General features: G+C 38.2%; 2 protein-coding genes across 4 annotated transcripts; one reads left to right on the top strand and one right to left on the bottom strand.

Moving 5' to 3' along the window:
• Positions 1-280: 280 nt before the first annotated feature.
• LOC111193332 (C2 calcium-dependent domain-containing protein 4C-like) lies at positions 281-2,278 on the bottom strand. Its single transcript, XM_022673570.2, has 2 exons — positions 1,760-2,278; positions 281-711 (listed from the first exon to the last, which is right to left on the bottom strand). Exons 1-2 carry the CDS (start codon positions 2,276-2,278, stop codon positions 514-516), a joined length of 717 nt encoding a protein of 238 aa, XP_022529291.1. The 3' UTR covers positions 281-513.
• Positions 2,279-2,391: 113 nt separating this feature from the next.
• Positions 2,392-27,716, top strand: gon4lb (gon-4 like b). Of its 3 annotated transcripts, none has more exons than XM_049480749.1 (31): positions 2,392-2,483; positions 5,288-5,505; positions 5,874-5,960; positions 6,435-6,643; positions 6,797-6,871; positions 6,974-7,024; positions 7,147-7,197; positions 7,288-7,386; positions 7,500-7,622; positions 7,788-7,964; positions 8,952-9,165; positions 9,826-9,930; positions 10,091-10,131; positions 10,215-10,333; positions 14,250-14,451; positions 15,390-15,476; positions 16,749-16,923; positions 17,056-17,206; positions 18,908-19,058; positions 19,213-19,329; positions 19,530-21,698; positions 22,190-22,475; positions 22,588-22,751; positions 23,205-23,402; positions 23,563-23,706; positions 24,235-24,549; positions 24,676-24,786; positions 25,251-25,434; positions 25,536-25,833; positions 26,529-26,631; positions 26,762-27,716. In XM_049480749.1, the coding sequence occupies exons 2-31, from the start codon at positions 5,301-5,303 to the stop codon at positions 26,873-26,875; spliced, it is 6,525 nt and encodes a 2,174-aa protein (XP_049336706.1). In that variant the 5' UTR covers positions 2,392-2,483; positions 5,288-5,300; the 3' UTR covers positions 26,876-27,716. The 3 variants fall into 3 exon arrangements, with proteins under 3 accessions (XP_049336706.1, XP_022529290.2, XP_007249750.3); XM_022673569.2 differs by having other exon boundaries at positions 24,673-24,786; XM_007249688.4 differs by lacking the exon at positions 2,392-2,483 and adding an exon at positions 3,276-3,358 and having other exon boundaries at positions 24,673-24,786.
• Positions 27,717-27,912: the final 196 nt, after the last annotated feature.

Raw genomic sequence — 27,912 nt, 5'->3', positions numbered from 1 at the left:
AGGCCTGAAAACTGTCACTGTTCATGAAATTATGGTTTATTCATTGTCAGAAATATGTGACCAGTGGGAGACTACAGTCAGAATACAATAACACAAGCAATGAAAAAGATAAAAATGATATTTAAGATTAACAGCAGCAAACTGTGTTATCCCACTGGTGACTATTGTTTTTGCATCATATATGAATCACCAAAGGACCATAAAAGGAGTACATATATATATGTATATATATATGTATGTATATATATATATATATATATATATATATATATATATAGTAGGTGCCTCCTTATAATAACATATCACAACCAACAGTAATTCAATGTGTATTTTGATACATGAACTGGTTAACCTTCACTCCAAGTCTCATCATTTAATTTTCCACTCACTATCAGCTCATTCTGCTTTTTCAAGGGCCTTTTTCTTCTTGATGGAGTATATCTCTGTAATTATCAGGGGGACTTCTTTAGTGTGAATGTCATTTCAGGGAAGTTTCTGGAAGTGAATTGGCTCTTATGCTTTGAAGCGGTTCTTCAGGAAATACTTCAGTTTTTCTTTCCTCGTTGAAAAACTGCTGGAACGGTGTGTGCACTTGTGAGGCTTTGAACAGTCACGTGAAGTAGAGAGGTAATTTTCTTGTTGGAGAGATGAAATACAGCATGCTGCTACACTGCAGGACTGCAAGGAAGACTCACTCTTAGATTTCACACACTGTAAGACAAATAACAGAAAGACAAATCCTGTTAAAATATAGTAAAATCAGCAATACTGAATGCACTCTTCTAATAACATTTCCCTTTTTTAATGTTGGTGGATAATAATGAATTAATCATTGTGAAAAGGTTATTACCAATGAGGAAAACAGATTTATGTGTTTATTACTAATTTAATTATTTAATCACTCTGAGGTCACTCTGAGGTGGATATATCAGAACAATACTTTTAAAATGTAGTTTTTTTTTTCTTCTAAACATAAAAGAAAAAAAAATTAAATGTACAACAATTCTATTAGATTTTTAATTCATGTTAGATCCGAGTTGTACATATTGTTTTTGTGTGTGTGTGTGTGTGGGGGGGGGGGGGGTTGGTTTGGTTCAATTCCAATAATGCGAACAATTCTAAACTGTGACATTAAAGTCTCTCTGAGGTGGACATACTATAAATTGGCAGAAAACTATTTATTTTATGTTTAGCTTTTGTAAATATGTAATTTATTTGTATTTTATTAAGCACTAAATAATTACAGCATTTTTATGGATTTTGGAATGAAACAAATATGAACTGACATTAAAAACACTCTGAGGTGGATGTACTATAAATTAGCAGAACATTATTATTCATTTCATGTTTAGTTTTAGTAAATCTAATTTCTTTTTTTGTTTTTTTAAGCATTAAAGAAAAAAAAAACATAAAAAAGTGTAAGTAAGTTCTAGAAACAAACAGTATTTTTCTGACTGACATTAAAGTCAGTCACCCTGAAGTGGATATACCATAAATTGGATTAGCAGGAAAAAATACACATTTATTTATGTATTTATTTATTTTTGTAGATTTGTTTTTTTCATTTGCAATTTTCTTTTTAAGAAATAAATAAGTAATTGTAATAACTTTTTAAACCAAACCGTTTATTGTATGCTATTTTTAATTATTTTATTATTTTTTACAAATGACAAATACTACTCCTGGTGATTAATACCCAGAAACATAATTAACATTAATTAGGCTGTAAATGCAGCTGTTTTCACATCTGGAAACCCACCTGCTGCTGCTGCTGTGAAGCTCCAGGCTGTGTCTGGCTCTCCTGGAAGAACAGCGACTCTCGGCGGCGGACGCAGGGGCTCTCCCCCAGGGTGATGAAGCCGTACGGAGTGGTGATTTTGGCCAGGTGGGGCAGAGACATCGCGGCTCTGGTGCCCGGGTCTGACAGAGCGCATGAGTGAGGCTCCAGGTCCGTGAGGCTGAGCGCTGAGAACGGGCAGCAGCAGCGGCTGTTATACCGGAGAGAGTGAGCTGAGGCCGGCAGCGTGTTGCGCCGAGAGCCGCCCCCCGCAGAGCAGCGCCCGGGCCGAGTCACCGCGCACAGCGGCGGGATGGTGAAGGGAGGCACGCGGGCTGGAGTCAGCACCATCTCCCGCAGTGAAACGTGCCGCGAAGCGACCGGCTGGGCGTCCTGGAGACCTGGAGGAGCCTGGAGGGACTTCTCTCGTTTAGCAGCTGCTGAACTCCCCGCGCAGGGAGCCACCAGAACTGCGGGTCTGCAGATGCTCAGTCCGGGCATGTCCAGATGTTGGATGGAGGTGCTTCTTTCCAGCTGTTGTGTTCTGTAGCTCTATGAAACTAGGCACTGCACTCATTTGAGAACTTAATCAAGGACTCTACGCACTTAACAAAAGTCCCACCAGCACTGATGAAGCTCAAGTACATCTTTGCTGGTGACGCACATAAACAAGTTCCACCCACCACAACTGGACTCCGCCCGTAAGGTGAGCAATATGCTTTGTCTACTGTAATAGGAAAGGGCCCAGCCAGCTTTCTCATATGGGGCTCACATGGATAAAATGTGACCTAGGTGGGTTTCAAGTGTGATTGTACACTGTACAAACTGGGCCCGGAGTCTGGAGGAAGAGTGGAGAGACACGCACAGCCCAAGCTGCTTGAGGTCTAGTATGAAGTTTCCACAAAAAGAGATGGTTTGGAGAGCCATGTCATATCAAGTCCAAAGTCAGCACATCGTTTTCCCAGAAATTTTTACAACACTTCATGCTTCCCTCTGCTGACAACTTTTATGGAGATGCAGAATTCATTTTCCAGCAGGACTTGGCACACTGCTCACACTGCCAAAAGTACCAATTGAATATTAATTTTCTGAAACACTGATTTTTGCATTTTCTTTGGCTGTCAGCCATAATCATCAACAATAAAAGAAATAATGGCTAATAAAATAGATGACTTTGTGTCTAATACATTTATATAAAATATGAGTTTCACATTTTCAACTGAATTACTGAAATAAAGTAATTTTTAAATTATATTATTTTTTAGATGCACTAGTAGCTGTAACATGCTATATTTAACATGCTGTAGCATATAGCTATTATTGCTGTATGCAATAAAATGTTTTTTTCACGTCTGAGCTAAGATTGACTAAGATTCATATGTTTAATTAATTTATATTAATGTATTACACAGACAGGTCTAGAGATTCAGAGTCTGATTACGCCGTCGGGCTGTAGGGGGCGGTAGCTGTTGACTACAGGGTTTTTGCTCGGTATCACCCGCGAAACGTCAGTTTGTTGTGGACCGGCTGGCTAGTGCGTTAGCTGGCTAGCTACTGATGGCTACATATAGCTGTTTCAGGGTAAGCGCTTTATTTATTGTGAATTAAATAGAGACAGATCAATAAAAGCACTTAATTGTCAGCAAGTGACATGATTTACTGGGCACAGATATGTAGAAAGACGTATATAGACGGGTTAATGTCTAGTTAGCTGGCTAAGCTAACTAGCTCTGTTGTTAGCCATATAGCTGAATGCGGCTAAAGTATTGTGTTGTGGTTTACCGGGGACTGCAGTTAGTTAGCTAGTTAGCTCGCTAGCACATAGTGGAGCTGTGGAGATAGTAAGCTAGCTAACACCAATACCTACAGCTTAGGTCGTTAAATTAGAAGGAAAGTATAGCTAAGCTAGCTACTAGTTTAGCTACAAGACATTCTCTGTGTCTACTATTTAGTGTCTCACTGTGTTAGGATATAATTACCGTAGGTTATATCATTAGCTGGACGATGTAGCGGACAGTTTTTGTGCTTTTTCTGTTAGCTAGCTAGAGCTAATTGACCTTTATTCGCTGGGTAGCTAACTTAGCTTAGCTGTAAATGTTTCTGGCTAAGGTAGGGTGTAGCTAGCTGCTCTTCCAGCAAGCATATTGACTCCCAGCATATCAGCACTTTATCCCAACTTTCTAGCTAGCTTTGTAAAATGCATTCTATATACAGATTAGGAACTCTAGCTCTATCTGGAGTGTTTACATTGGGTAGGCTGGTGCAAAAATGGGCAATGACATTTCTAAGTTATTTAGTTACATGTCCAAATGGCATCCATTGCTGACACAGATATGCACAGTGGACACACTCGACAAATTTCTAGTCCTTGTAAATAAGTAGCTGTTGCCTAAAGAATAGGACTCTGCTTGGAGGATATAGGTTTGGGCCAAAGGGGTACAGTATATAACCCCCAGCACTGAGCTGTGGTGCAGGGGAACTGTATTCCCTGAAATAGTTGTGCTCTGTTCAGCATTTCTGGGATATGTTGGTAATTATCCTAACTCCCCTACAGCTCTTGTCATTACATGCAATGAAATAAGCACTGCAGTGTTCTAAATTGGTGCAAACTTGGGCAATAAGATGCCTTAACTAACTATCTGTCAAAATTGCACCCATTGCTGACACAACTTGTCCAGTCTCTGTAGCAGAGTTCATACAGGTGCTTGAAATCCTTGAAAATGCTTGAATTGTAATGTTGTTTTTTCCAGGTCTAAAAAGTGCTGGAATTTTGGATAAAGTGCTTGGAAACGCTAGAAATCATTGCTGTGTGTCTTTTGCAGCAAACAGCTATTTGACTAAATACTCTCCTGCTGCACCTCGCTCGCATTTCCATGTGTGATAATTTGGAAGAAGTGAACTAATATAGCTAATCATTTTTCCACTTTATTATGTAAAATGATGTATATGGATATATAACTGGTTAAGGATATAATGTATAATGTATACATTATATATGTAATGTATATAATTGTTCATAGGGGCTTATTGATGTATAGCAAATAATTTATTATGAGTATGTATGTATTTGCATAAATACGTTTAATTTACCTCAGATAAAATGGAAGATAGGCCATGATTTAAAAAAGCCCATCTTTTATTTTATCCCCCACTTATTATTACTTTTTGTTAATTAAGTAAAATAGTTATTGTTTTTTACATTTTAGATTTTTTATTCATTTAATTAATGTAGTTGTTTGGGTTTGCTTATTAAGAATACACATATGTAACAGAAGCCTGCAGTAAATAAAATTAATGTGTGTATTTTCCAGTCAAGCCACATGATTTCTGTTCTGTTCTGTTCTGTGTTATAAATATGTCACTAATGTTGGAAAATCTGTTTTTTACATTTCTCTTCCACATCTTTATGGTTTTAAATAGTTCCTCAACTAATAAATATATCCATTTTAGTCTCCACCAGAATGTTTGAAATATGCAAATGCAACTTTGTAATTCTCTGTTTCATATTAGCTCCAGAAGCGAGATGAAAACGGGCCGAGGACGCAGGTCCAGCTCCCCAGATCCTCTAGCAGTTCCGTCGAAAATTGTCCGGAGGGATTCTGCCTCTGGATCCCATGGTGTCTGCAGACTGACAAGCAGTCCAGCCAAGAGGATCTCCACTCCTACTAAAAGAAAATACTCTTCTTCTCCCAGAAGGCATAACTTTAAATGCCATGGCCAAAGACAAGGTACATGATAGAGTATCTAAATCTACAGTCTTAGTAAAAATGTAAGCTTTTTCCTCTCAGGAACATCTAAAAAGAAATAGATATTTGTGGCCAATAGCATGTCTTTCTTTACTTCATTCAGAAATGAAAAGGGCCGATGTTTACATAAGAGTTTCTATGTGTTTTAAAACAGCAGAACTGTTCACAACTATGCTTATAATGATGGAGCACATTGTCCATGTAAATAATCCATAATTAGAAATTCCAAATCAGAAAACATTGGTTGATGGCAGAATCTTTGTGAAAGCTGCATAAAAAATATTTCTTAAGAATGGTTGGTAAAAAAAGGCCCAGTATTCCAATTAACCTTGTTTTTTTTTATATTATAGATTTTTCTGAGAGGGGAAATGACAGTGTACAGTCACCTGAATTTCATTCAGAGGAGGACACAGAGCTGGGATTGGTCATTACACTGGGTGAGTTTATTCTTTAAAATTAAATTTTAAAGTGTACTGGAAATGTTTGAACTGAAAGTAGTATTTGTGTTTTAAGTTTATAAGCCAGATGAAGTATATATTCATATTCATATTTTTTGTGTCCTTATTGGTGCTGGGTGATATGACAGTATTATTATTTGAACGTTTTACTTTGGTTACTATTAATGAACAATCACAGGTAAATTAATGGTATCAGCTGCTTGTGGCTCAATGTTGCTTTCATGTTGGAAACTATACGATGTAGTAGTGTTTTTTTTTATAGGGACAGCATATGAACACAAACAGTAATGAAACATAATTAAATACGAATGGAAAAAAAAATAAACAGCTGAGTTTATTGTTTCGTGTTAAAGGTTCTCAATATCAGTTTCAATTTTTTTCCTATTAATTGTCCAGCCTTGGTCATACACCCATCATCTCATTAGTGATTGTGATTGTTTTTGTATACTTTAGATGAAGAGAGGGGCAAGGAAGACGAACAGGTGAAGAGAAAAAGTGGAGGGAAACTGAAGAAAGCACTGCCAGATAAGGAAAGCATGGCTGAAGAAACCGATCCGGAGGAGGACAGCGAGGACAGCGAGTTCAGACAACTTGACAGAGATTTAGCCATTAAGTCCAAACAGCACAACTTGACTTCAGTCAACGTGCGCAACATCATTCATGTAAGTCCTGCTGAGTTCCTGAAACCTGACCTGGCTCACTCTAAATAGTTTTGATTAGCTGTGCAGTGTTACTAATCTGTTTGGACAAGCATGTTTATGTTGAGTGAAGATGTAATCGCCGGTGTTTTTCCTCTTGGTTTTGTTTGAGTACAGGAGGTGATTACCAATGAGCACGTAGTGGCCATGATGAAAGCAGCCATTAAAGAGACGCAGGATATGCCCATGTTTGTATGTGTAAATGCACTCATTAAGATGTTTGTGTACATTAGATGTTTAAAATATGATTACACAATTGTGCTGACATTATTCTACTGTCCTTTTTTAATAAAGGAGCCCAAGATGACTCGTTCAAAGCTCAAAGAGGTTGTTGAGAAAGGCGTGGTGAGTTGAATATCTTTGTTGTTGTTGTTTTATTCTCAGACATCTTTGTATTTGTTGATATCGTATTGTTGCCAAATAATTTACATATGTATTTATTTATTTATTTTGCTTTGCTTTAATAGGGAATTCCCACATGGAACATCTCACCTATCAAGAAATCAAGTGAATTAAAGGTACCTAAAGTTTTCTTTTATATCTTATGTTGTAATGCAGTAAATTCTTCTCCCTCATTTCTCTCATCTTTCTCCATGTCTGTGTGTCAGCCTCCTCAGTTTGTAGACATTCCCCTTGAGGATGAAGAAGACTCCTCTGATGAAGAGTATCACCCTGATGAGGACGAAGAGGATGAGACTGCAGAGGAGGTGCTGAAGGACCCAACTTGAGATGCATATAGTAATGGTGCACTGAAGCTGTGAGCACTGGAATGTGTGATGTGTTAAATAATATATTTTTTTTTGTTTTTGTTTTACTTCAGACTATTCTGGAGAGTGACATGGACAGCATAGCATCATCTCCACGTATCAGTAGACGAGGTCGCTCTCGCACACCAATAGAGCTCTCAGAGTATGATGAAGAAAGGAGCAGCAGCCCAGGACCGGTATCTTATAACAGTTTTCAGTACATGCTTCTTCATAGCGCAAGTGTGCATTTTAGGGTCAGATTCCAGATTTTGGGATAATGATTTTGCTAAAATGTAGATATTTTTACACACTGTTTATTACATGTTAATACATTTTTTCATTCTCCTCTCTCATTCTTTCAGAAACCCAGGCCATCAAGGCACCTGAGAGTGGAAGCAGTACCAATGGGTCCTCCTGCTCCTCCTTCTCAGGCCTGTGGCTCCTCCAGACCCCCAAAGACTATTGACTCCTTCATGGAGAAACTGCATGCTGTGGATGAGGAGTTAGAGCTACATCCCCTCTGCATGGAGCCTTACCAGGTATATGGACAGTCTGTACACACAGTGCTTGAGGGTATACTCTGACAAGCTCTTCCCTTATTACCTATAATTTACTGTTATCTCGGCTCTGTCCATCTCACAGTCAATGTCCAGTGTCGGACCTAGTGAGTCACCACAGCTGCTCCTCTGTGGAGCACATGTGGGTTGAGCTGAAATGAGTGAGAATATTAACCAGGATTATTGCAGATATATACAGATTTCAATTCAGTCATTTTAAAATATAAGTGGTAACCATCTATGGAAGTATTTATTTGTTTTTCTTGTTTACACTTGGTCAATTTACTTTGCACTTTTTTTTTTTACACATGTATTCATGTTTTTTATTTATTTAGTTATTTACTTGTGCACAGAACAGCAATCATAGTGAGGAATATGGAGGAAGAAAACAGACCAATTCATGAAATGTACAAAAAAAACCCAAAGGCATGTGCTAGGCACTAACATTAGATTTCGCTTTGGCTTTAGAGAAAGAATACAAAAATAATAATAAAAATGTATAAGTCATAATATGCACTGTCTTTGTAACTTATCAAACACAAAACGCCTTTTCAACAAAATTCTAGTGCAGAGATGCTGTGTCCCTCTTAACAATAAATAATTAAATAAATAAAAGCTGCCATATTTGACTTTAACATTTACGTACAGCTGTATAATAGAGTAAAGGCTACAGTTTATCCTGTTAACTGTTAACAGTTACTGTCATTCTGAAATGTCCTTACAATGTGCATTGTTTATTTATGATCCTGGCTGTAGTTTTCTCATGCTCCTGCGGAGTGTAATTTTTCTAAATGAGGCGTGTTTAATTAGAGCAGTAAATAAGCTCTGCAGGGATGTTCATTTCCAAGCATGGTACTTTTTATTGTTTATATTAATGTTATTACTCGTTAGATTCAGGGCAATCAAATCTGTAAATCTTTCTGCATTTGTAATGACCACTAAACTGTCTGTTTTTTATATCTCTTTTAGGCTCTAAACAGTAATGAGGGTGCAGAGGAAAGCCTGGTGGCGTGTAGGACACGGTCGAAACGCCCACTGAGGGACATTCCTCTGGACCAACTGGAGGCCGAACTGTGTGCACCTGATATCACTCCAGATATGTACGACTGTGTCTCTACACTGGAAGACCGAGAGTGGAGCCATTGGTTACAGGGTCTTATGACCTCTCACCTGGACAATGAAGGTCAGAGCTCACACTACACTGAGCTGTATTTTTGGTGTACTTTGGTAAACCTGCAGTTCAGTACTGAAAGGTTGGCATTGGGCTAAAGGTGAGTGTCTATGCCTGGGATGTTCACTAATGGGACAGGCTGCCAAGGACTGTTCTCATAGACAGATGCCTTGCAAACGATTAATGGTTTACTCCAGGTGTGATGTCTGTCTGTACCTACTTTAATGTGTTTGTGCATCCTAATGGAATAATGGCTGAGTCTCTGTTTGCTCTCTCCTGTTTTCGTTCTTCTGACCTTTCCCCTAGTGTTTGTGCATCACCACTGTGTGAATATTTCTGTAGGCTACCTTCAATATTTACATAAAAATAAAAATTATTTAGCCTTTTCTAAAAACAGCCAGCCAAACCTAGGACATGACACTCGATTCTTAAGTAACAGTAACTAACTAATTTGTGTTTTTCATCTGTGTATTTTAGCTCACCACATTTTAGTCCTTTCCATATTGCAGTTTTAAAAGTCTTTTTAGAATGAGGTAAAATTCAGGCCAACTGAAATAAAGGAAAATATAGAATATTGATTCCTTTATTGCACACCTAAATTGACTCATGTTATACTTGTTCTTATTATGCATTTTCTCTCTTTTTTTTCTCTCTTTTTTTCTCTTTCTTCAGAGGAAGGTGATGATGATGACGATGATCCTGAATATAACTTCCTTGATGACCTTCATGAGCCTGATCTGGAGGATTACCGCAATGATCGAGCAGTTCGCATCACTAGTACGTTTTGTTAGACACAAGCGCTCACATGAGAATAAAAAAAAAAATTGCTTGCAAATGAGCTTTTAATATTATTATATGATGGACAACTTCTTCGGATAACTTTTTTTGCTCTCGTTACTATTTTGTAATTGTGTTTTGCTTGTACATCTTCTTGTAGAGAAGGAAGTTAATGAGCTTATGGAGGAACTGTTTGAGACGGTAAGAGAATTTAAAGAGAAGGAAGATACAATTTCTTTTTAAAAACACTTTCATTAAGTGCTTACTTCTTTAATTACTTCTAGTTCCAGGATGATTTGAGTGTGAAGGAGCAAGATGAAGAAGGCCATGAGGAAGATGAGGAGCGGGACGGAGAGTCTTTGCCACAGAGTGCTGCAAAATTCAATGTTCCACAGGCCATTAGGTACAGCACATTTTACTTGATCAATACGTCTTTACGCATATTCTTAATGGGCAATTTGCAATCAATTTTTAACATGGTAGAAATTTCTCTCAAACATGCTTCTTTACCTTGCTCTCTCTCTAGTCTGCAGGTATGCCTCAAGTATCTATGTTCCAAATTGTGTGAGTGAATAATAAGCAGACTTAAAAGTGGGGTATCAAAATAAGTGTTTTCTTAGTAATATACATGATTTCTAACGCTTTAATTTAGATGCACCCACATCTCCCTGATATCATACCTTTTTTGAAGCCTCAACATTCCACTGTCCAAACCCAATATATGTTTGCAAATAAAATATATTGAAAATTGGATGATCATATCTTAAGTTTGACACACTGCAGGATGATAATAAGATCATTGCATTGGATCCCTAATTCTTTTTGTAGATTTCTTTCCCTCTTTCTTTTTTTGCTCTTTCCCCAATTCTCATGCTCAGGCTTTTGCCCCCTCTACCCCCTTGTTGACACAGTATATACTGCAGCTGTGTCTGTGGATCTTAGTGTGGGCCTTTAGGCACGTATTCTGTATCTGTCTAATCTGTAAGCTGTCAGTATTTATTTTTTCCGCTATTTAAGCTACTGTAGATCACAGTACAAGATATATACAAAACATACTAACATTTTTAGTATTTGATAGAATTTGACAGAGGTGACATTTTATTTTAATGTAAGGGAATTGTCATTATATAATTAATGGACCAATAGAATAGGTAATTGTGTTAATGTTTAGGACACCTCTTCTAATGAATGAATTAAATAATTTTAAGTTACACCTGTTGGTGATCATGTAGCAGCATTCAACATCCTTCTTGACCTCACCAAAGCTCTTGTCACTTAATGCAATCATCCCACAGCAATGCTCAAGAATTTTTTTTGCTCATTTTGCCAAATCTAATAAGGCTACTCTTTTGTTTTCACTTTTTAATATATAAAACTAGATAAATATTTTATTGTGATTCATTTTCTTATCAGTGTTACAGACGGTGTAACACACAGTGAATAACAGTGAATAAAATCCTGTTTAACTGGATGATCTGCAGCAAAGTGAATGAAAATCCATGAAGTATTCAAGTAAAGGATGTTGGATTAGCAGAATAGTAGAATATGCAACTGCTGATGCGTTCTGTCTGTGTGTTGATATGCGATAAAAATTGTGTATCATAAAACATGTCTTTGTATGTCTTTAAGTATTGTGCTATAATACTACCATTTTACCCAGCTTAATCAGCACATGGTTATGTACACCAAGGTCGTTGTATCATGATATGAATTTTGGCTATATTGCCAAGCACTATATAAAGCTATCTTTAAAATTCAACTTCTAACTTTATACAAAGGGAACACACTGCAAGACCTTTTTACATTCTGTGAATGTTTAATATCATCTTAATGTGGTTTTCCTATGGCACCTGTAATACTTATTAGTGTGTGAGTCCTCCCTTTGGGACAGAGCAGCAGAGGGGTGCTGTGTCTGTTTGGGTAGGGAGGCAGATTGACGCTCATGGTGTTACCTGATTTGCAGCAGTCTGAAAGTACAGGTTAAACACCTATGAGCTACAAAGCATGTATGCTCATGTACACACACCTGTTCTCTGCCAAGAGCATGCAGGTGTGTGTTTGAGGGAGTTAATCTCCTGTTGAAAGGTAGGTGTGTGTGAGGGAGAGGGGGACGTGCAGGATCTGGGCATGGCAGACAGAAATAGAGCACGTTTACTGTAATAGAAAGCAGCTGTGTCCCCAGACTCAGTCCCTGTGTCTCACACACACACACACACACACACACACACACACAGCTGTACATGGATGTGCATTCATCGGTTTGAAGACACACAGTCGAGCAGAAAGGCACACAAAATTACACACAGAGCAAACATGTATGTCCTTAGTCCAGCGTACAGGAATAGGGCTCATTTACTGGACAATCCCCTCACCCCTCAACCTCCCACTGAACACACATTTTTTAGAGAGATTACAGTAGAACGTAATTTATATATTGTTTAAAATAGTGTTAAGATGGCCAAAGTGCCAAACCAGATATTTGAACTGATATGTGTTGTTTAAAAGCTACTGAGCTTTAAAAGTTTAAAACTTTTGAAGCAGGTCATTTAAGATGAGTCTAAAATTACTAAAATTATATTATTGCAATATCAGGTAAAAAAAAAAAAAAGAAAAAATATATAACAAAAATAGCTTCTTTTTATTGTTACTAATTTATAGGCAATGTGGTGAACAAGTTCGTTGGTGTTTTAACATATATTCTGTAATCTAGTGTATAATGACTTAAATTATAAATGATACATTTTATTACAGCACTGCTGACAGAGCTGGCATATTTTTACAACACACTTTTATGGTTAAATTAACTGCAAAAGAAAGGTTTATTGGATAAGAAAAATATGAATAATCAGTTAATTGACAAGAAAACTGTAAAGAATAAAATAACTCTCCCCCTTGTGCTGCAATATGTGTGAATGTCTGCTAAATGAGTTTGTTGACTAAAGTACAGTACCAGGCAAAAGTTTGGACACACCTTGTTTCATTTAGTGTGTTTTTTATTTTTACTTTTACTATTTTTTGCAATGTACATTTAATATTGAAGAGATTAAAGCTACACAGAACCACAAAAATCTCTCTTTTATAATTTTTTCCTCAGTGTCTTCATAAGTAAAAGTCGCCTGGAATAGTTTTCTCAGCATCTTGAAGGAGATTCTGGAGGTGCTGAACAACAGTTGCTGCTATTCTTTCACGTTTGGAGGCTCTAGCTCATCACAAAGCACCTCAAATCCTCATTTCAGTGGATCAGATTTAGGTCATTGAGAAAGACGAACACTTTTTTGTTGTTTGTTTACTACATAATTCAACACGTGTCCCTTAATTGATTTGATGTCTTTAATATGAGTCTACGTTGTAGATAAGAAATTAAATTAAGAAAGACACTGAATGAGAAGATCCAAACTTTTGACTGGTACTGTATATTAACTTTATTATACAATTACATTTGGCAGTCAGTATTTATCTATATATCAGGTCCTTACATGTTACAATTGTTCAGTTATCTCTACCTGAATTATTGGTTTTGCATCTGAAAATTGGTGTCTGTATGGTTCATAAAATGTTTCAGCAGTTTGAATGTATTTTAGGGTGTCTGTTGTCCTTAGATTCTCCGTTCTCATAAATGGGAGGCTGTTCATTGTTAGAGGTGGCAGGGGCTACGTGGCTTGTATCTCGTGGCTCGTACAGGCGTCACTGAGCTCTGAGAACAGGCGCTCATCTCCTGCCTGATGTGAAGCTCAAAATGTTAACGAGCCACAGTGACGTCTGTCCTGGTTTTTTCCACCTCGACATAAAGCCCTGTGTGTGTGTTTGTGTGTCTGGTTGTGAGACTCTGTTAGTGTGTGTGTGTGTGCGCTCTGGTACCTGTGTGACTAAGCTTTAACTGTCCCTCAGTATGGTTTGGCTGAGAAGGCTTATAGGCAAATAATTATGTAAAGCATTGTGGTGTTTGTTTTCTTTTGTGGTAGAAATCAACATTGATACTTAATGTGTTTAGACATTACATAGCCTAAAAGTAGCATTCAATGCTATGTAATAATTTTACATGTAGTATGCTTTATTATGTAATATTTTCCCATAGCAGTTAAGAATTTATGACTGGTAGCATATCCACTGATGAAAAAGCTTATAAATGCTGGGACTGAGATGACTTCTTAACACTGACCACAATTAATGTTTGACCTGGGTAATATCTAGACAGCAGTAAAACATTTCACACACCCCAGCCTCATGTATGTGACCCAAAGCACATAGCAACAATTATCAAGCTTGGTCCTTAAAACAATATTAAACTTGGTAAAACTCTGTTAAAACCCCGTGTTTAGGTTTGAGGAACCTCTGGTCAACATGCTGACTGCATGCAGGCGTACAGTACGTGAGCAGCTGGATGCCCTCAATCAGAGGAAAGAACAGCAAAGCAAAGCAAACCACAGTGCCCCAGGGACCACCGTGGTGCTCATCCCACCTCTCTGCACGCTGGTGGTGACACCCACACAGAAAAGGCAACTGCAGCAGCAGATGCAGCAGGTAGAGAGAACAAGACCTCACATTAGATTTATAGACGAAAGATTTTCCTAAGCTTTTTATTTCATGCTACATTATTTTATAATATGTCAAATCTATCTAGATCAGGGGTGTCCAAACTTTTTTTGTTGGGGGCCAGAAGGAGAAATATATTTGAAGTCACGGACCACAGACTCTATAATAAAACAAATAATGAAATATACCACTTTAAATAATACATTTTCCTGATTACTTTCATTTACACACCATTTTACTTGACTTACTATATTTATCTTTATTTGACATTGTTGTGTAAACTAAGATTTTTCAAATTGATGTTTCATTTCATGATGTCTCTTAATATTAAACTCCTTAATTACGGCAACTTTTAGACTCATTTGCCCTTTTTCTGCGCTAAAACTGCGCACTCTCTCCGCTTTTAGACTCTTTGGCCCATTTTTTGGCGCTATAAATGCTCATTCTCTCCGCTTTTAGACTCTTTGGCCCGTTTTTTTGCGCTATAAATGCTCATTCTCTCCGCTTTTAGACTCTTTGGCCCGTTTTTCTGTGCTAGAACTGCGCACACTCTCCGCTTTTAGACTCTTTGGCCCATTTTTTTGCGCTAAAACTTCACTCTCACCGCTTTTAGACTCTTTGGCCTGTTTCTGACACCTAGCGTTCAAACTTTGAATCTTACATTATAAAAACCTGCTTAACAGCGGGCCAACTTTCATTCTATTTCTAAAATACCTCGCGGGCCGCTCCAAAAAAGGAAACGGGCTGCAAATGGCCCGCGGGCCGTAGTTTGGACACCCCTGATCTAGATAATTCAGTGATCAAGTTGTGTTTTTTTAGTAATTACTATGATTATTTCCCATACATTTCTGCTGTTTAACTCCAGTAAAGATCCAACTGTAAAATTGTATATCACTCTTAACTGGGCTGCATGTGTTCTGTTGCAGCATGTCCAGCTCCTGACTCAGGTGAACATGCTGTGTAGCCCTGTGGAGGCACTGCAGAGCCAGGCCAGCACCACCAAACTGTTCATGGTAAATTTCTTATCTATTTTCTTCTATTCTCTCAAGATTTAGAGCTCGTATAGAACATAGATGGGACATCTCTGAATGTTGGGAAAATGATACAGTTCTGTGCACTATATTTACAAAATTCTATAGATTCCTATGTATCCAAAGTTGTTTTTCTGCAAGCAAGGGTTTTAGATTAGTGCTGTCAATGTTAAAACACAGGATTCATCTCAAAATTATAACACGTTAATTGTTTTTCGAATGTCAGTTAATAATTTCGCCAAGTTTGGACCCCTTCTTTCTTCCTTAATTCATGTATGATATAATATTGGTTGTATTTAACAAAGATATCCAGAAATATAACATCAGTGCTGCTGAGGTAAATTGCTTTTAAATAAATATAACAAAATGTAATTTAACTATTATAAAAAATATGACAGTATGCTGGATCATCTGTATAAATCTGGTTACAGTTGGCCACAAAAGCACTATTGCACTGCAGTAAGGTGCTAATTTCTATAGATTATTTATAGATATTTACTTATTTTTATGCTGGATAACTCAATACCTGTCTGGCTTGTGCTCGGGCACTGAGAGCTTGTGTTCAGGCATGGTAAAGTTACTAAGCAGTGTTTAAAGGAGTAAAAAAATAAGACAAGACTTGCTTTGATTACCTTGCACATAGTAGCGATGATTAAAGCATTATATGTTATTAATATTTAATGAAATATAACACTTAAAAACACAAAGTAAATGCAAAGTAAATTTGTATTGAAAATCTGGTCCCTCTTTATAAGAAGTGTCTCTAATAACTGTGTAGTTACAGATTAACAATCCATGTAATAACAGTGTATCTACTGGTGAAGTACATATTGTTACATTTTAATTACAGTTGTACAGGTTATACAATTACATGTGTATCAGTGTCAGTTAGACATAGCAGAATGTGTTGTCCATCTTCACATGATGAAATCTGAATAATGATTTTTAGAATTCAAAAAGCATTCACAGCTTTAATCACATACCAGACACAAGCTGTTGGAGAAATATAAAAAAGTGCATTAAACACAAATCATGTGTAGAGAGTTTCCACGTAAACTCATAAAAGCCTATTGTGAGGCACTGTATTACAATGGTAATACAATCTTATGGGTTTGTTTTTTTAGATAAGCAAAAAGCCTGGTTCTTGAGGTTTTTCCACTAAAAGATTAATTCCTGTATAGTAAACTAGCCTACAGTGATTGCAATAGAGTAGAATAAAATAGCACTGTATTAATTGTTGGTACTGTGTTTCAGACGGAGCTGCAGTCATTTGCAGATTGTGCAGAGAAGGCACGAGCAGCAGTGGATCCTGAGTTTAGGAGTGTTTTTCGGGTGTGTAACCTCCAGCCTTCTCTAAACCTGTTGGAAGAGCTAAAGCAAAGTCGTGTTCCTCGTGTTTCTTTATCAAAAGCTACACAATCACATGCTGGTGAGATGTATTACAAAATACCAATATTTTAGGCTTTGAATAATTTTTACCACCAGTTTTTCTTGTGATTTTGTTTGTAAAATGAACATAAAGTTTATTTATAACTTTAATTGTGTTTGTCATTACCTCCAGTACGTCCCTACCCGCTGCTCCCAGCTCATCTGGCCTGGCTGTTTGCTACTCGATCTGTGTTCCTATACCCAGAGTTATTACCCCACTGCAACCTGGACCCAGATCTGCAACCCCCACGCAGCAAGAACTTCTACACTAAGGGGGAGGATGGGTATGCTGCAGTTCCCCTCCACTTTATGTTTGATTAAAATGGATAAACAAACAAAAACAAGCTAAAAATGACTTATTTTATGGTGCCCACTTTAAATAGTTCTCAGAAACATTCTGGGCTCATAACGGTCAGTAGAGATTTGTGTTAATGACACTGGTTAAATATTTATACAAACCATTAGGTTTGTTATCACCTGCTTCAGCGCTGCATGCACCTTCATTCTGTGTGGGATTCTTGCAATTGTTTTTTTTTTTTTTTTTTATATAAAATTAAGCACTTCTGATAAGCCATTTCACACAGTGAACGCATTTATAAAAGACATGAACTTTTTTTTCCAGTAAAGTTAAATTAAAGTATTAGTTAATTCTTCTAAGGCACCAGTGTGTTTGAAACAATTTTTTTTTAATTTGGTAAAATTAATTGTTTAGTCTTTTAGTTTAAATACCACAAACCTGCATGATGTTTTCCTGGAAAAAAGGGCAGTTTCGTTAAAGACATACCAAGCGCGGTTGACCTACTAAAATTACCTTCGCAGTTTGCAGTGATCCTCACAGCCTTAAGCCTGAACACACATCATCATACACATATAAACACAATTGTGGGTGTTGGGTTGATACTGTAGCTGACAAGATTTATCCTGACAATGTGGCAGCAGCTTGAATTGCTCACTTTAACTTTACATTGAATTCTGCACTTTGTAGTTAACAGAAAGCATAAGAAACGTGTTGTGTTTTTTGTGTTCTCTAATTGAGTGTACCTTCTTAAAAATAAGTGTTCTTTAAGGGTTCCTATTAAAGGCAGTATTTCTATGTTGCCATGACAGTGTAATGAACAATTTGAATACTTAAATGGTTCTTGGCCTGTGGAGTGCAGGGTTAAATCAGACTGATCTTATGTCATTATTCTGTCTAAACAGTAGGACTGCTATAACAGATCTTAACATTCAAAGTATGCATTAGGTGTGGGCGATACGGCCCTAAAATAATATCACAATATTTCATGGTATTTTTGCAATAATGATACTCTTGAGATATGACAGAACACTAAATAAAAAAAAAAATATTTCAAGAATACACCACTGCAACAAGATAAAAATAAAAAACTTAATTGATATGGCACATCCCTAACTGAGATATTAAAAATACATTAATTTGATCAGATTTGTAACAGAATCAATGATCCAGAATGTCAAAAATATACAGTACTGGACAGGTTTAATGTCTTTAGTAGATATATAATGAGATCTGTGAAGAGTGTAAATTTTTCTTTTGCTAAAAACAATCTACAGGACGTCTGCAGGTATCCTGGTATGTTTTTCACGCCTTAAAGATGTCAGCAGAAAATCTGTTAAATCCTATGAGCTAGGAGGTGGAGTGCATGATTGTTTTTTAGGTACCCATGACCAGGTCACCGGTTCACTTTTGTTTTTGACTGTTAGTAGGTACTGACCACCAGACAAAATGCTACAGAAGTGTTTGATATTTTGTATATAGCCTGATCCAGGAGCTGGCCCTTATAATATGTATTTTGTCAAAGTATCTGAGATCCTCGTGTTTGCCATTTTACCTGCTTTTAAAACATCATATGATGTTTGGGGCACCAAGTGTTTTACAAGGACTTAGCTGTGCCCGAAAACACTAATGCAGTAAACCCTATTTCTTTTCCTCCCCCTTTCTTCTCATCTCTCTTTCCTCCCTACAGTCTGATTGTTTTGGGCCTGAAGCACTTCAGTGAGACAGAGTTCCCCTACCATCTAATGAATCAGTATCTCATTCGGCCTAAGAAGCTGGAGCAACTGAGAGTCCGTGTGAAAGACATGTGCTCGAGCAGATCTGCAGACAATATCATCAAGGTACTTCACATTGAGCTGCTGTGTAACTGTATGATACCTAAATGTATTATACATAAAGTAACATTCTCTTGGGTAAAAATTCAATACAGTTTGTGCTGTTTTTGTAAAAAAAAAAAAACTTTCAAGTTCTTTTTTTTTTTCTTTTCTTTTTTAGTGTTACTGCCAGCACCATGTTGTTCCTCTTCTACCAACAACCTGCAGTCCAATTCTTCCTGGACAAGAGCGCCCCCCTGTGGAGAGAGAGAACACCATCATGCCCAATTGGCTTAGGGTAATTGGCTTTCAGTACCTTCACATTCATAACTGTAGTATACAATTAATAATAATAACTAATGGATTATTGTCACATTCATATAATGTATTATAATAGATCATTTATGAAAATATATTATTATATAACTATTGTAATTATAATATAAAAAATATTTTGTAAAATAAATTATTCCTAATTTTCAATGCTTCTTTTAACAGAAAAGTTTGCCAAACATCCATAAAGCAGTGTTTGGGAGCCAATCAGAAGAGATCCACACATCTGATAATAAGACAGCTGAAGCTTCACATCAGCTTGTCTTTCCAGAAAGAACACAATACCCTCAGTGGCTCCCTACAGGTTTAAATCTTCAACTGCATCCTTCGGCCAGGCGAAAGAGTTCTGCCCGAACATCCAAACCCCGCCCTCTGCATGGTTTTGCACAGCCTGCTCTTACACCATTGGCTAAAGCCCCCACAGGCACTATTAATTTATTGCCTAAAGTTCCAGCATCCCTTACCTCTCAAGGTGTATTTCTGCTGGCTCAGACCCCATGCATCCCAGTGAATGGTGCTCTCCCAGTTAATGGGGCTCTTCCAGTGAGCCAGGTAACCTCCACACCTGCTCATGGAACGGTGCCATTAAGCAGAGTTGGCCCTGTTAACTTCCAGTATGTTGTTCCGCAGCTGGGGTGTGTTAACCCTGTTGAGCCTCCTGCTAGTATGCCACCTGCTGTAGTACAGAGATCCTCAACAGCCTGTGTAATACAGTCTGTGCCAAAGAAAGGAGAGGTGGCTAAGAAACGAATCATGCCTAGAAAGCTGCTTCCTATCATGCCCTCTCCTTACAATCCAACACCTCAACTGTCCCAGATTATTCCTCTTGCTCCTGGGGCTCCAATGACTGTGAATCTGGGTGCTACAGCACCAGTAATGGAACAAGTCATAACTGCAAACTTTACTGAAAACATCACTAATGCTGTTCCACCTGTGGTCTTCGTCCAGTCTTCCTCATCATTGGACAGTGCTACTGTCCATCCCCAGATCACCACACAGGAATGGGTGAAGTCCTCCGATACCCCTCCCCCTCAGGACTCAGTCAAAAACATTCCCCATGTAGAAACACTGGCCATGCCTTTGTTGCCTAGCAACAATTTCAGAATCCCAAGCCCAGATAGTCCTGAGAAGCCAATAGAGAATGAGCTTAAATTGAAATCTAGTCCATTGTTTTTCCCACACACTCCTTCTCCTCCACTCCAATCTATTGAAAACCTCAGCTCAAGCCCTGCAATGCCAATCATGAGCCTTCCTGAATGCCATGGACATCCTGAAATTGCCCCCTCTGTGAACACTCTAGATAGTAAACTCATCTCTAACTCACTACTGCCTCCAATCAGCACGGCTGGAGCTACACCACCAGCTGCCAGCCTTCAGAACCTCTCTGCTTTTACTAGTCTACCAATAGACAATTCCCAGTACATGCTGGTTCAGTCAGCTTCACCTGGAGGCACACCGCAGTTTCTTTTAGTGCCCAAAAACAGCATGCTCTCAAATCAGCCTGCGCTGCCTGCTGCTGAGGGTGAAAGCAAAGTGCCTCAACAACACATACCGCTCACTAAAACTGAGACTTTTCACACCTCAGACCTGCCAAATATAAAAGAAGATAATATGTTGCCTGTTGGACTGCCTTCAGAAGGTGCTGTGATCCAAATTCCAGCCCCTTCATGCTCAAACAGTGGTGCTGGTGAGTTTTGGAAAGAGGAGATGGAGGTGGAAGCTGAGGTGGGTGGAGAGGAGATGGCAGGTGCTCTTTTTGGAAGCCCAATACTTAAGCTGTCCGAGTCCTCCTGTAGCCCAGGCTCTAGTCTGAGCAGCAGGAGCAGCAGCAATATGGACACAGATGTCTCAGAGGGCATGATGGATACTTGCTGGGAAAGCCCCACATCTGAAGAACAAAGAATAGATGAAGAGAAAGACAGCAGCTACTCTGGTAAAAAGGAAAAGGAGAAAGACAGTGAAGAGCAGAAAGCAGAGCATGAAATACCAGGGATGCTTACTATGAGCTCTGGGGCTGAGAACCAGGAGAAACCTGGAGGAGGTGAAGAACAAAGCGAGGGAAACAGAAGAACACAAAGCGAGGAGGGAGAGGGGCAGCACAATGAAGAGAGAGATGGGAGTGAAGAAGGGGAAAAGAGAGGAGGTGGGGAAGGAGGTGGTAATGGAGGGAGGCAAGGGAATGGAGGAGGAGATAAGAATGATGAAGAGAAGGATGGTGATGGAGAGCGTGAGGAGGAAGAGGAGGACTTTGATGAGCTCACACAAGATGAAGACGAAGAGGAAGTGATGTCTTCGGCCTCAGAGGAATCCGTCCTCTCAGTACCTGAACTGCAGGTTTGTGCTTCACCTTTGCTTTTTGGGGAATTGGCAAAAGCTTATTAAATTTGGTTGCGACATCAAAATGTCTTTTTACAGCATTTGGGTGTAGACCAGTGTGGGTGGGGGGCTTTTCAGCTTGCTTGCTGGCCTAGCTTTCTTTGAAATCATTTGCCCAAATTCTAGTTTTATTTATTGTATTTTCGTTTTGTTTAAGAATCTTTTAACTTTCAGATATTTAGGGATTCTGTCCATGTTCTCTGCATTGCGGAATTCAGAGGGCTCCAGTGAACAGACATATCCACAGTGGCTTACATTAAATCCACTAAATCTATAACCAGGAGTGCTGTTGATCTCTTTCTCAAGAAAGGATTAGATGGACAGGGATTTCATCCTCTGACTGTATCCCTCACTCTACTTTTCCAGCGTTTCAGGTCTTACAGAGGATTTTACAGACCATATGAGAGAATGTAACTTGTTTCCATTTTGTGTTATGTTTATCACTACAGGAGACCATGAAGAAGTTGACATGGTTGGCATCAGAAGGGAGACTATGTGGAGAAGGAGATTCAGAAGAGGACAACTCTCCAAACTCTCCCACCTCCCCGACCTCACCCACCTCCCCAATCTCTCAAAACTCCCAGGAAGAGAATTCGGAAGATGAGGAGGATGGGACCATGAAGGGTGAGGAGCTGGAAGCCCCAGAGGGGGATGGAGGAAAACTGCCTGAAGGAGACGCACCTCAGGAGGACGATCCTCCGCAGGCCAGTGAGAAAGGAGCAGGACGTGGCAGAGGTTAGAGTTGAAACCAGAGTTTATCTTCTGCCCATGTTTTTAGACAAACACTACATATTTGATAATAAATAATAGTAAGTAAGGCCATTGTTTTGTTTATTGCTTTCCCCAGGTCGTGGTCGCCCTCCACCCCGCAGTCTGAAGCGTAGCAGGCGGCAGGAACGGGGAAGCAAAGATACCTCTAAACTCCTCCTTCTTTACGATGACCACATACTGGAGAATGATCCTTTAAGGGAGAGCAAGGATATTGCCTTTGCCCAGGCCTATCTCAACAGGGTCAGTGGACTAATAAATGGCTAATAAATATCCTGATTTCATTTTAACTAAGCAGTTTGCTAAATGGATGCAAATGGAAGAATATTCAAAGATTCAAAGAATTAATGTCTGACAAATTTGTTTGTCAGAGTAAAACATTCATTTGTTAAATTATTTTCAAAAGGGGTGTTTGTTAGAAAGCAGCAAACAGGACCTGAGTCTGATTTAACCATGATGATTATGACTGATCACTGTGTGTTTAGTGTCAGCAGATTTTTCTGTTATAATATTTCTAATATATTCTCCATTTTAATCAGTTTGTATGTTTCAGATGCTGCACATGGTGTTGTTTAATGATGATTTAATGACTATTCCTTCAAATTTACTGAGTAGCTGAGTACCTTATTGTAGAAATATTATTTTCAATCTGTTTAATTGTTTCCCTTTCTTTGCCCGACATTATGTTTCTCTCAGGTGCGGGAGGCTATGCAGGACACTCCCGGTAAAATGGAGGAGTTTTTGGGTCTGCTGTATGAGTTTGAGCAAGGAGGGGATGGCCATAGTGCAGTGGAGCTTTTTTCTCAGTTAAGACCACTCCTCAAAGACTGGCCTGATCTGCTGAGTGACTTTGCTGCCTTTCTTCTCCCAGAGCAGGCTCTGGAGTGTGGACTGGTAGGCATATCATCTGATTTACTGCAAGGATTCTTTACATTTTTGGCCCAAGTATAAATTTATTAGGAATGTGTAATTCATCAATGCAGCATGCATCTCATTGTTAAAATAGTGTAAGAAATGCAGCATTAAGGTGGCATCTGTTTTTCTTTTCCCCTAGTTTGAGGAGCAGCAGGCATTTGAGCGTAGCAGGAGGTTCCTGAGGCAGCTAGAGATCAGTTTTGGGGAGAATCCCTCTCACTACCAGAAGATTGTGAGAGCATTGCAGACTGGGGCAGCCTTTACACCTTCAGGAATAGAGGAGGTAAAATAGGACTTGCAGCCCTATAAGTAGTTAAAAAAAAAATATATATATATATATATATATATATATATATATATAATGACTATTTAAAGCTCTTTTCATGATGCTTAATATTTGTTGCAATATTTTGACAGACAGTAAATGCCTTAGTAGTAACACATTTTAAAATCTGCTGTTTTAATACTTTCCTATACTTAATGCAGTGATCTTTATTTAGGAAGTGCTGCGCTCCATCCACTTAATCAGGAATAATTACACTCTTTGCAATAAGATTTGGTCAGTATTTTTAAGCATCAGTGATATCTATGATGTGATTTGTAAAAGCATGTTCTCTGAAGTGACAAAAAACATTATCACAGTACAATACAAATACTGTCAAATTGCCCACCTCTACTAAAAGTCTGCAGCTTAACTTCATTTTGAGATCAGAATTTTAAACCTTTGTCTATTTTCATACATTGTAGTAAAGTATTGTCTGGGGCTCATTTTTGTATCTTACATAATCCTGATCTATTTTTGGTGTCTCAGCTCAAGGCCCAGATGGCCACTCTCCTCAAAGGTCATACACACCTGCAGGGAGAATTTTCTGTGTTTTTTGATGAGCTGCGACCGCCACCAGCACGCCCCGGGCAGTTTGAAGAGGCTGTGTGGCCTGAGGATGCAGGGAGCGGACTGGAGGGAGGTGACGGAAGTATAAGCTTGACGAGTGGCGGAGCGGTAAGTGGTGGGTTTGAGGAAGTCACACTCCCTGATTTGGAAGAAGAAGATGAAACTCACAAGCTTCCCCAGATAACAGGCAGAAGCAGGAGAAGGAAAGAGCTTGGCAAACACAGGAATTACAAGGTGCGCAAGGTTTCCCAGACATGGATTAAGCCTAGTACAGCACTACCCATAGAGTTATTAACATGTCACCAACATGAATGAGGCCTTTAATCTCTTTCCACAACCATGGTGTTTTGTTATCAGCAGGACTGTGATTGGCCAGAGAAGGACTGCCCCTGTCACTGCCATGATTCCAGTCATGAAGCAAAGCATCGCCGACACAAGAGGAAAGGCTGCCCATGCTGCCATGGCAACAAGGTGAGCTTCATGTTTCCCAGGCTTTGTATATTTGCCACATTGTAAAAAGAAACATTTAATAATTAATCTTCTGATTTTGGTGAAAATGATGGAAATGATAACAATGAAAATGTATATAAACATTTGTTTCAAAAATATTTAAATTATTATGTAAAAAATCTGAAAATAAGCCACTTTGTTGCAAGTAGATATGTTTGATACATGTATTTATTTTTTTAATTGTGAGAAATAATTGAGCGTATTGATTCATTCTAAAGATGTCTAATGAGTTACCAAAGTAAATAAATGAAAACACCTATGCACACAACAGCCAACTGCAATACATGCAAATTATGGTATCCATACATGACTATAGAATATGAATGTACATTTTAATTTATTGTATGTTAAATTATGTTTAAATATATTAAAATCCATTATTTTAGTAAATAAATGTTTAATAATATATTTTACATTCCCTTTAGGGCACTGATGGTTCCAAGGCCCTGAAGAATGGTGATCAGTCAATTCCTACAGCACACCCTCTCCCTGAGAAAGGGGAAGAAAGGGAAGAGACTGAAAGAGTTGAAGAGGAGAAAGAAGAAGAAAAAGAGACAGAAACCGAGGTTAAAGATGAGTCCGGCAGTGGAGCAAACAGTCCCCATCACGGTACACATACTTATGTTCAGTGGCAATGCATTTACACACCAGTGCCTAAATAATTATATTTCTAGTCTGTTTATATATTTTTTAATTTGTTTCTTTATCAGAGCCAGAAGGACAAGTGTGGGAGACCAATGACGGAGACCCTCTGCCCAACCCTGATGAAAAGGATGATGAAGAGGAGAATGAGGAGGAGGAGTATAAAGGAGAGATGGAGCACTGTTCCCCTAGCAAGCCTAGCAGAGATGAAGAAATGGAAGCATGTGAACAGGCAGAGCCTATGCTGACTCAGTCAGAAGAGAGAGACCTGATGCAGAGCCGGCAGAGTCCCTCCTCTGATACGCCTGTCTGTGCTAAGAACATCTCTCTCACACCCAGCGGAGAGAGGGTCGTCCTCTGGACCAGGTAGCATTCATAGTTGAATTCTCAGGATCCCTTATTAAGGTTTGATGTGAATTGTGTCTTACTAGAACTTTTCACAAAAGCCTTTATTAGAAGCAGATATTTAATGTTTTCTGTTTCTTTAAAAGTTATCAAGGCTATGTTTACAGTACAAGCCTCAATTTCAGTGTTTTCATCAGATCAGATTTGAAATAAGAAAGAATCTGTCCCTAAAATATAATGCATACAGGCACTGATACATTTATGTACTTCAACTGAACAGAATTGTTCTAAATAAGAGGAGGGATTGCTGGCTGATCTATAAATGGAAGTTCTCATAGTAGACAGAACAAAAACCGTGAACATGAAGTCCAGCAACAACAGAAAATGTTTGTCAGGTTTATAATCCACTCACCAATATCACCACTGCTGTAAAGAATGAACCAATAATTTCAATTTAATTCCAATATATGCAGGAAGAGTGTTGGAATTCATCTTTAATAAATTTATACATAGCCTAGATTATTCTGGTTTAGTGGTGTCAGCCTGTACTGTACTACAATAGCCAAATTGCTGATTTTAAATGTAATTTTATGTTCGGAATGTGGTCATCTTTTAAATAAAAAACTGGATCTGTGGTAGTTTTTGGTTGTCCAGGATCTACTACTTTTAAAGTTTTTTTTATTATTATTTAAAGTTTTATTTTCTCCTGCTTTCAGAGAGGCTGATCGAGTCATTCTAACTGCCTGTCAACAGCAAGGAGCCAATCAGAGCACATTTCAGGCTGTATCAGCTGAGCTCGGCAACAAAACCGCCAGTGAGGTACTGCACTTTCTGAATTTAAATGGAGATGTTTTGTTAGATGAAGGTTTGAGTTTGGGTCTAACATTATACAGCAACCCATGTTTTTCCCAGATGTTAAGTCGCCCCCTACACTTCCTGTGCTCTGCAGGTTTCCAAGAGGTTTCGGGACCTGATGCGTCTGTTCCACACTTCAGCTCGTCAGGCCAGCTCTGAGGAGGAAGGCGCTGAACATCATTCAGCCACAGATGAGGAACAAGACTAACATGATTGTGTACTGGGATCAAACCTTCCACACACCAGCTAAAGTGCATATTAACACCTGGAATGTGACAAGGATCATGGATTCACGTTTTCCTGCCATATAACCTCAATTTCTGCTGCCAGCATCTGCAAAACGGAAACCACAATGGCAGAAAAAATGTGCAGACCAGTTAATCACCAGCAAACTAAATGTAAATGGCAGCTGCTTACTCCAAATCCTTGGAGAGACTTCGCAAAGGACGAAATAAGTGGTAAAATATACCACAGAACAAGGCAGCTTTGCGTACTTGTTTCAACATGAACAAATAATTTGTAAATCTTTGACTACAAGAGTGGGCAAGTCCCTATTATGTACAGTATTTTTATATCAGGAGTTGATTTAAGTTTATGTGTGTTTTCTGTGTGTTTTTCATAAGATAAAAAAAACCTGCTCAAAGAAAATAATTTAGATGACAGCTGTTAATAAAAAGATCATTTTTATTTATGTATTTAGTGTATATTATAGTGCATTGTGCCCATTGTCACTTTTTTAGTTTGAGGTTGTATACAATTGTACAAAATACTACTTGAGTTTCAGCATAAAGGAAAGCACAGTTCTGGATTCTGTATTAATGCTTCTGCTGTATTTGGTTAAAATAATATAATTGTTTGCATCTATTTTAGGAGAATTAAAACTAAACAAGATGATAAAAAATGAATGAGATGCTACTTTTGGGGAAATAGTGTCATCAGCAAGATATCTAAATAGACAAGCCCTGTGCGTAAATCCGTTTTAATCTAAAATACCTTCACCGATTCAAGACATAACTCGATTTGTTTTATTAAAACTGTTATCACAATTACCACCATTTTAATTTTTTTTATGCTTGGGTTATACTTAGTGAGACCTTAATTTACAGTGTAGCCAAGAGTCAAAAAAATAAATTCAGAAATGTAGGAAAAATAGATAAAAACTAGTACATTTAACAAAAACAGAAATAGAAACTATACTAGTTTTTACTCAAAATTGTTTTTGAATTTTTAAAAAAATATATATTG

This window comes from Astyanax mexicanus, chromosome 6, assembly GCF_023375975.1.
Source record: "Astyanax mexicanus isolate ESR-SI-001 chromosome 6, AstMex3_surface, whole genome shotgun sequence".
NCBI classification, from domain to species: Eukaryota; Metazoa; Chordata; class Actinopteri; order Characiformes; family Acestrorhamphidae; genus Astyanax; species Astyanax mexicanus.
The sequence above is the reverse complement of the archived record's forward strand: the minus strand, read 5'-3'. Positions and strand labels throughout refer to the sequence as shown.

Excerpts from the sequence above, each read along its gene's own strand:
- LOC111193332 (XM_022673570.2), bottom strand. The coding sequence starts at position 2,278 with ATGCCCGGACTGAGCATCTGCAGACCCGCAGTTCTGGTGGCTCCCTGC. Across the intron at positions 712-1,759 it reads CTTCACAGCAGCAGCAGCAG|TGTGTGAAATCTAAGAGTGA; the intron begins GTGGGTTTCCAG and ends TTTGTCTTACAG.
- gon4lb (XM_022673569.2), top strand. The coding sequence starts at position 5,301 with ATGAAAACGGGCCGAGGACGCAGGTCCAGCTCCCCAGATCCTCTAGCA. Across the intron at positions 10,334-14,249 it reads AATGTTCCACAGGCCATTAG|GTTTGAGGAACCTCTGGTCA; the intron begins GTACAGCACATT and ends CCCCGTGTTTAG. Across the intron at positions 19,330-19,529 it reads TCATGCCCAATTGGCTTAGG|AAAAGTTTGCCAAACATCCA; the intron begins GTAATTGGCTTT and ends TTCTTTTAACAG.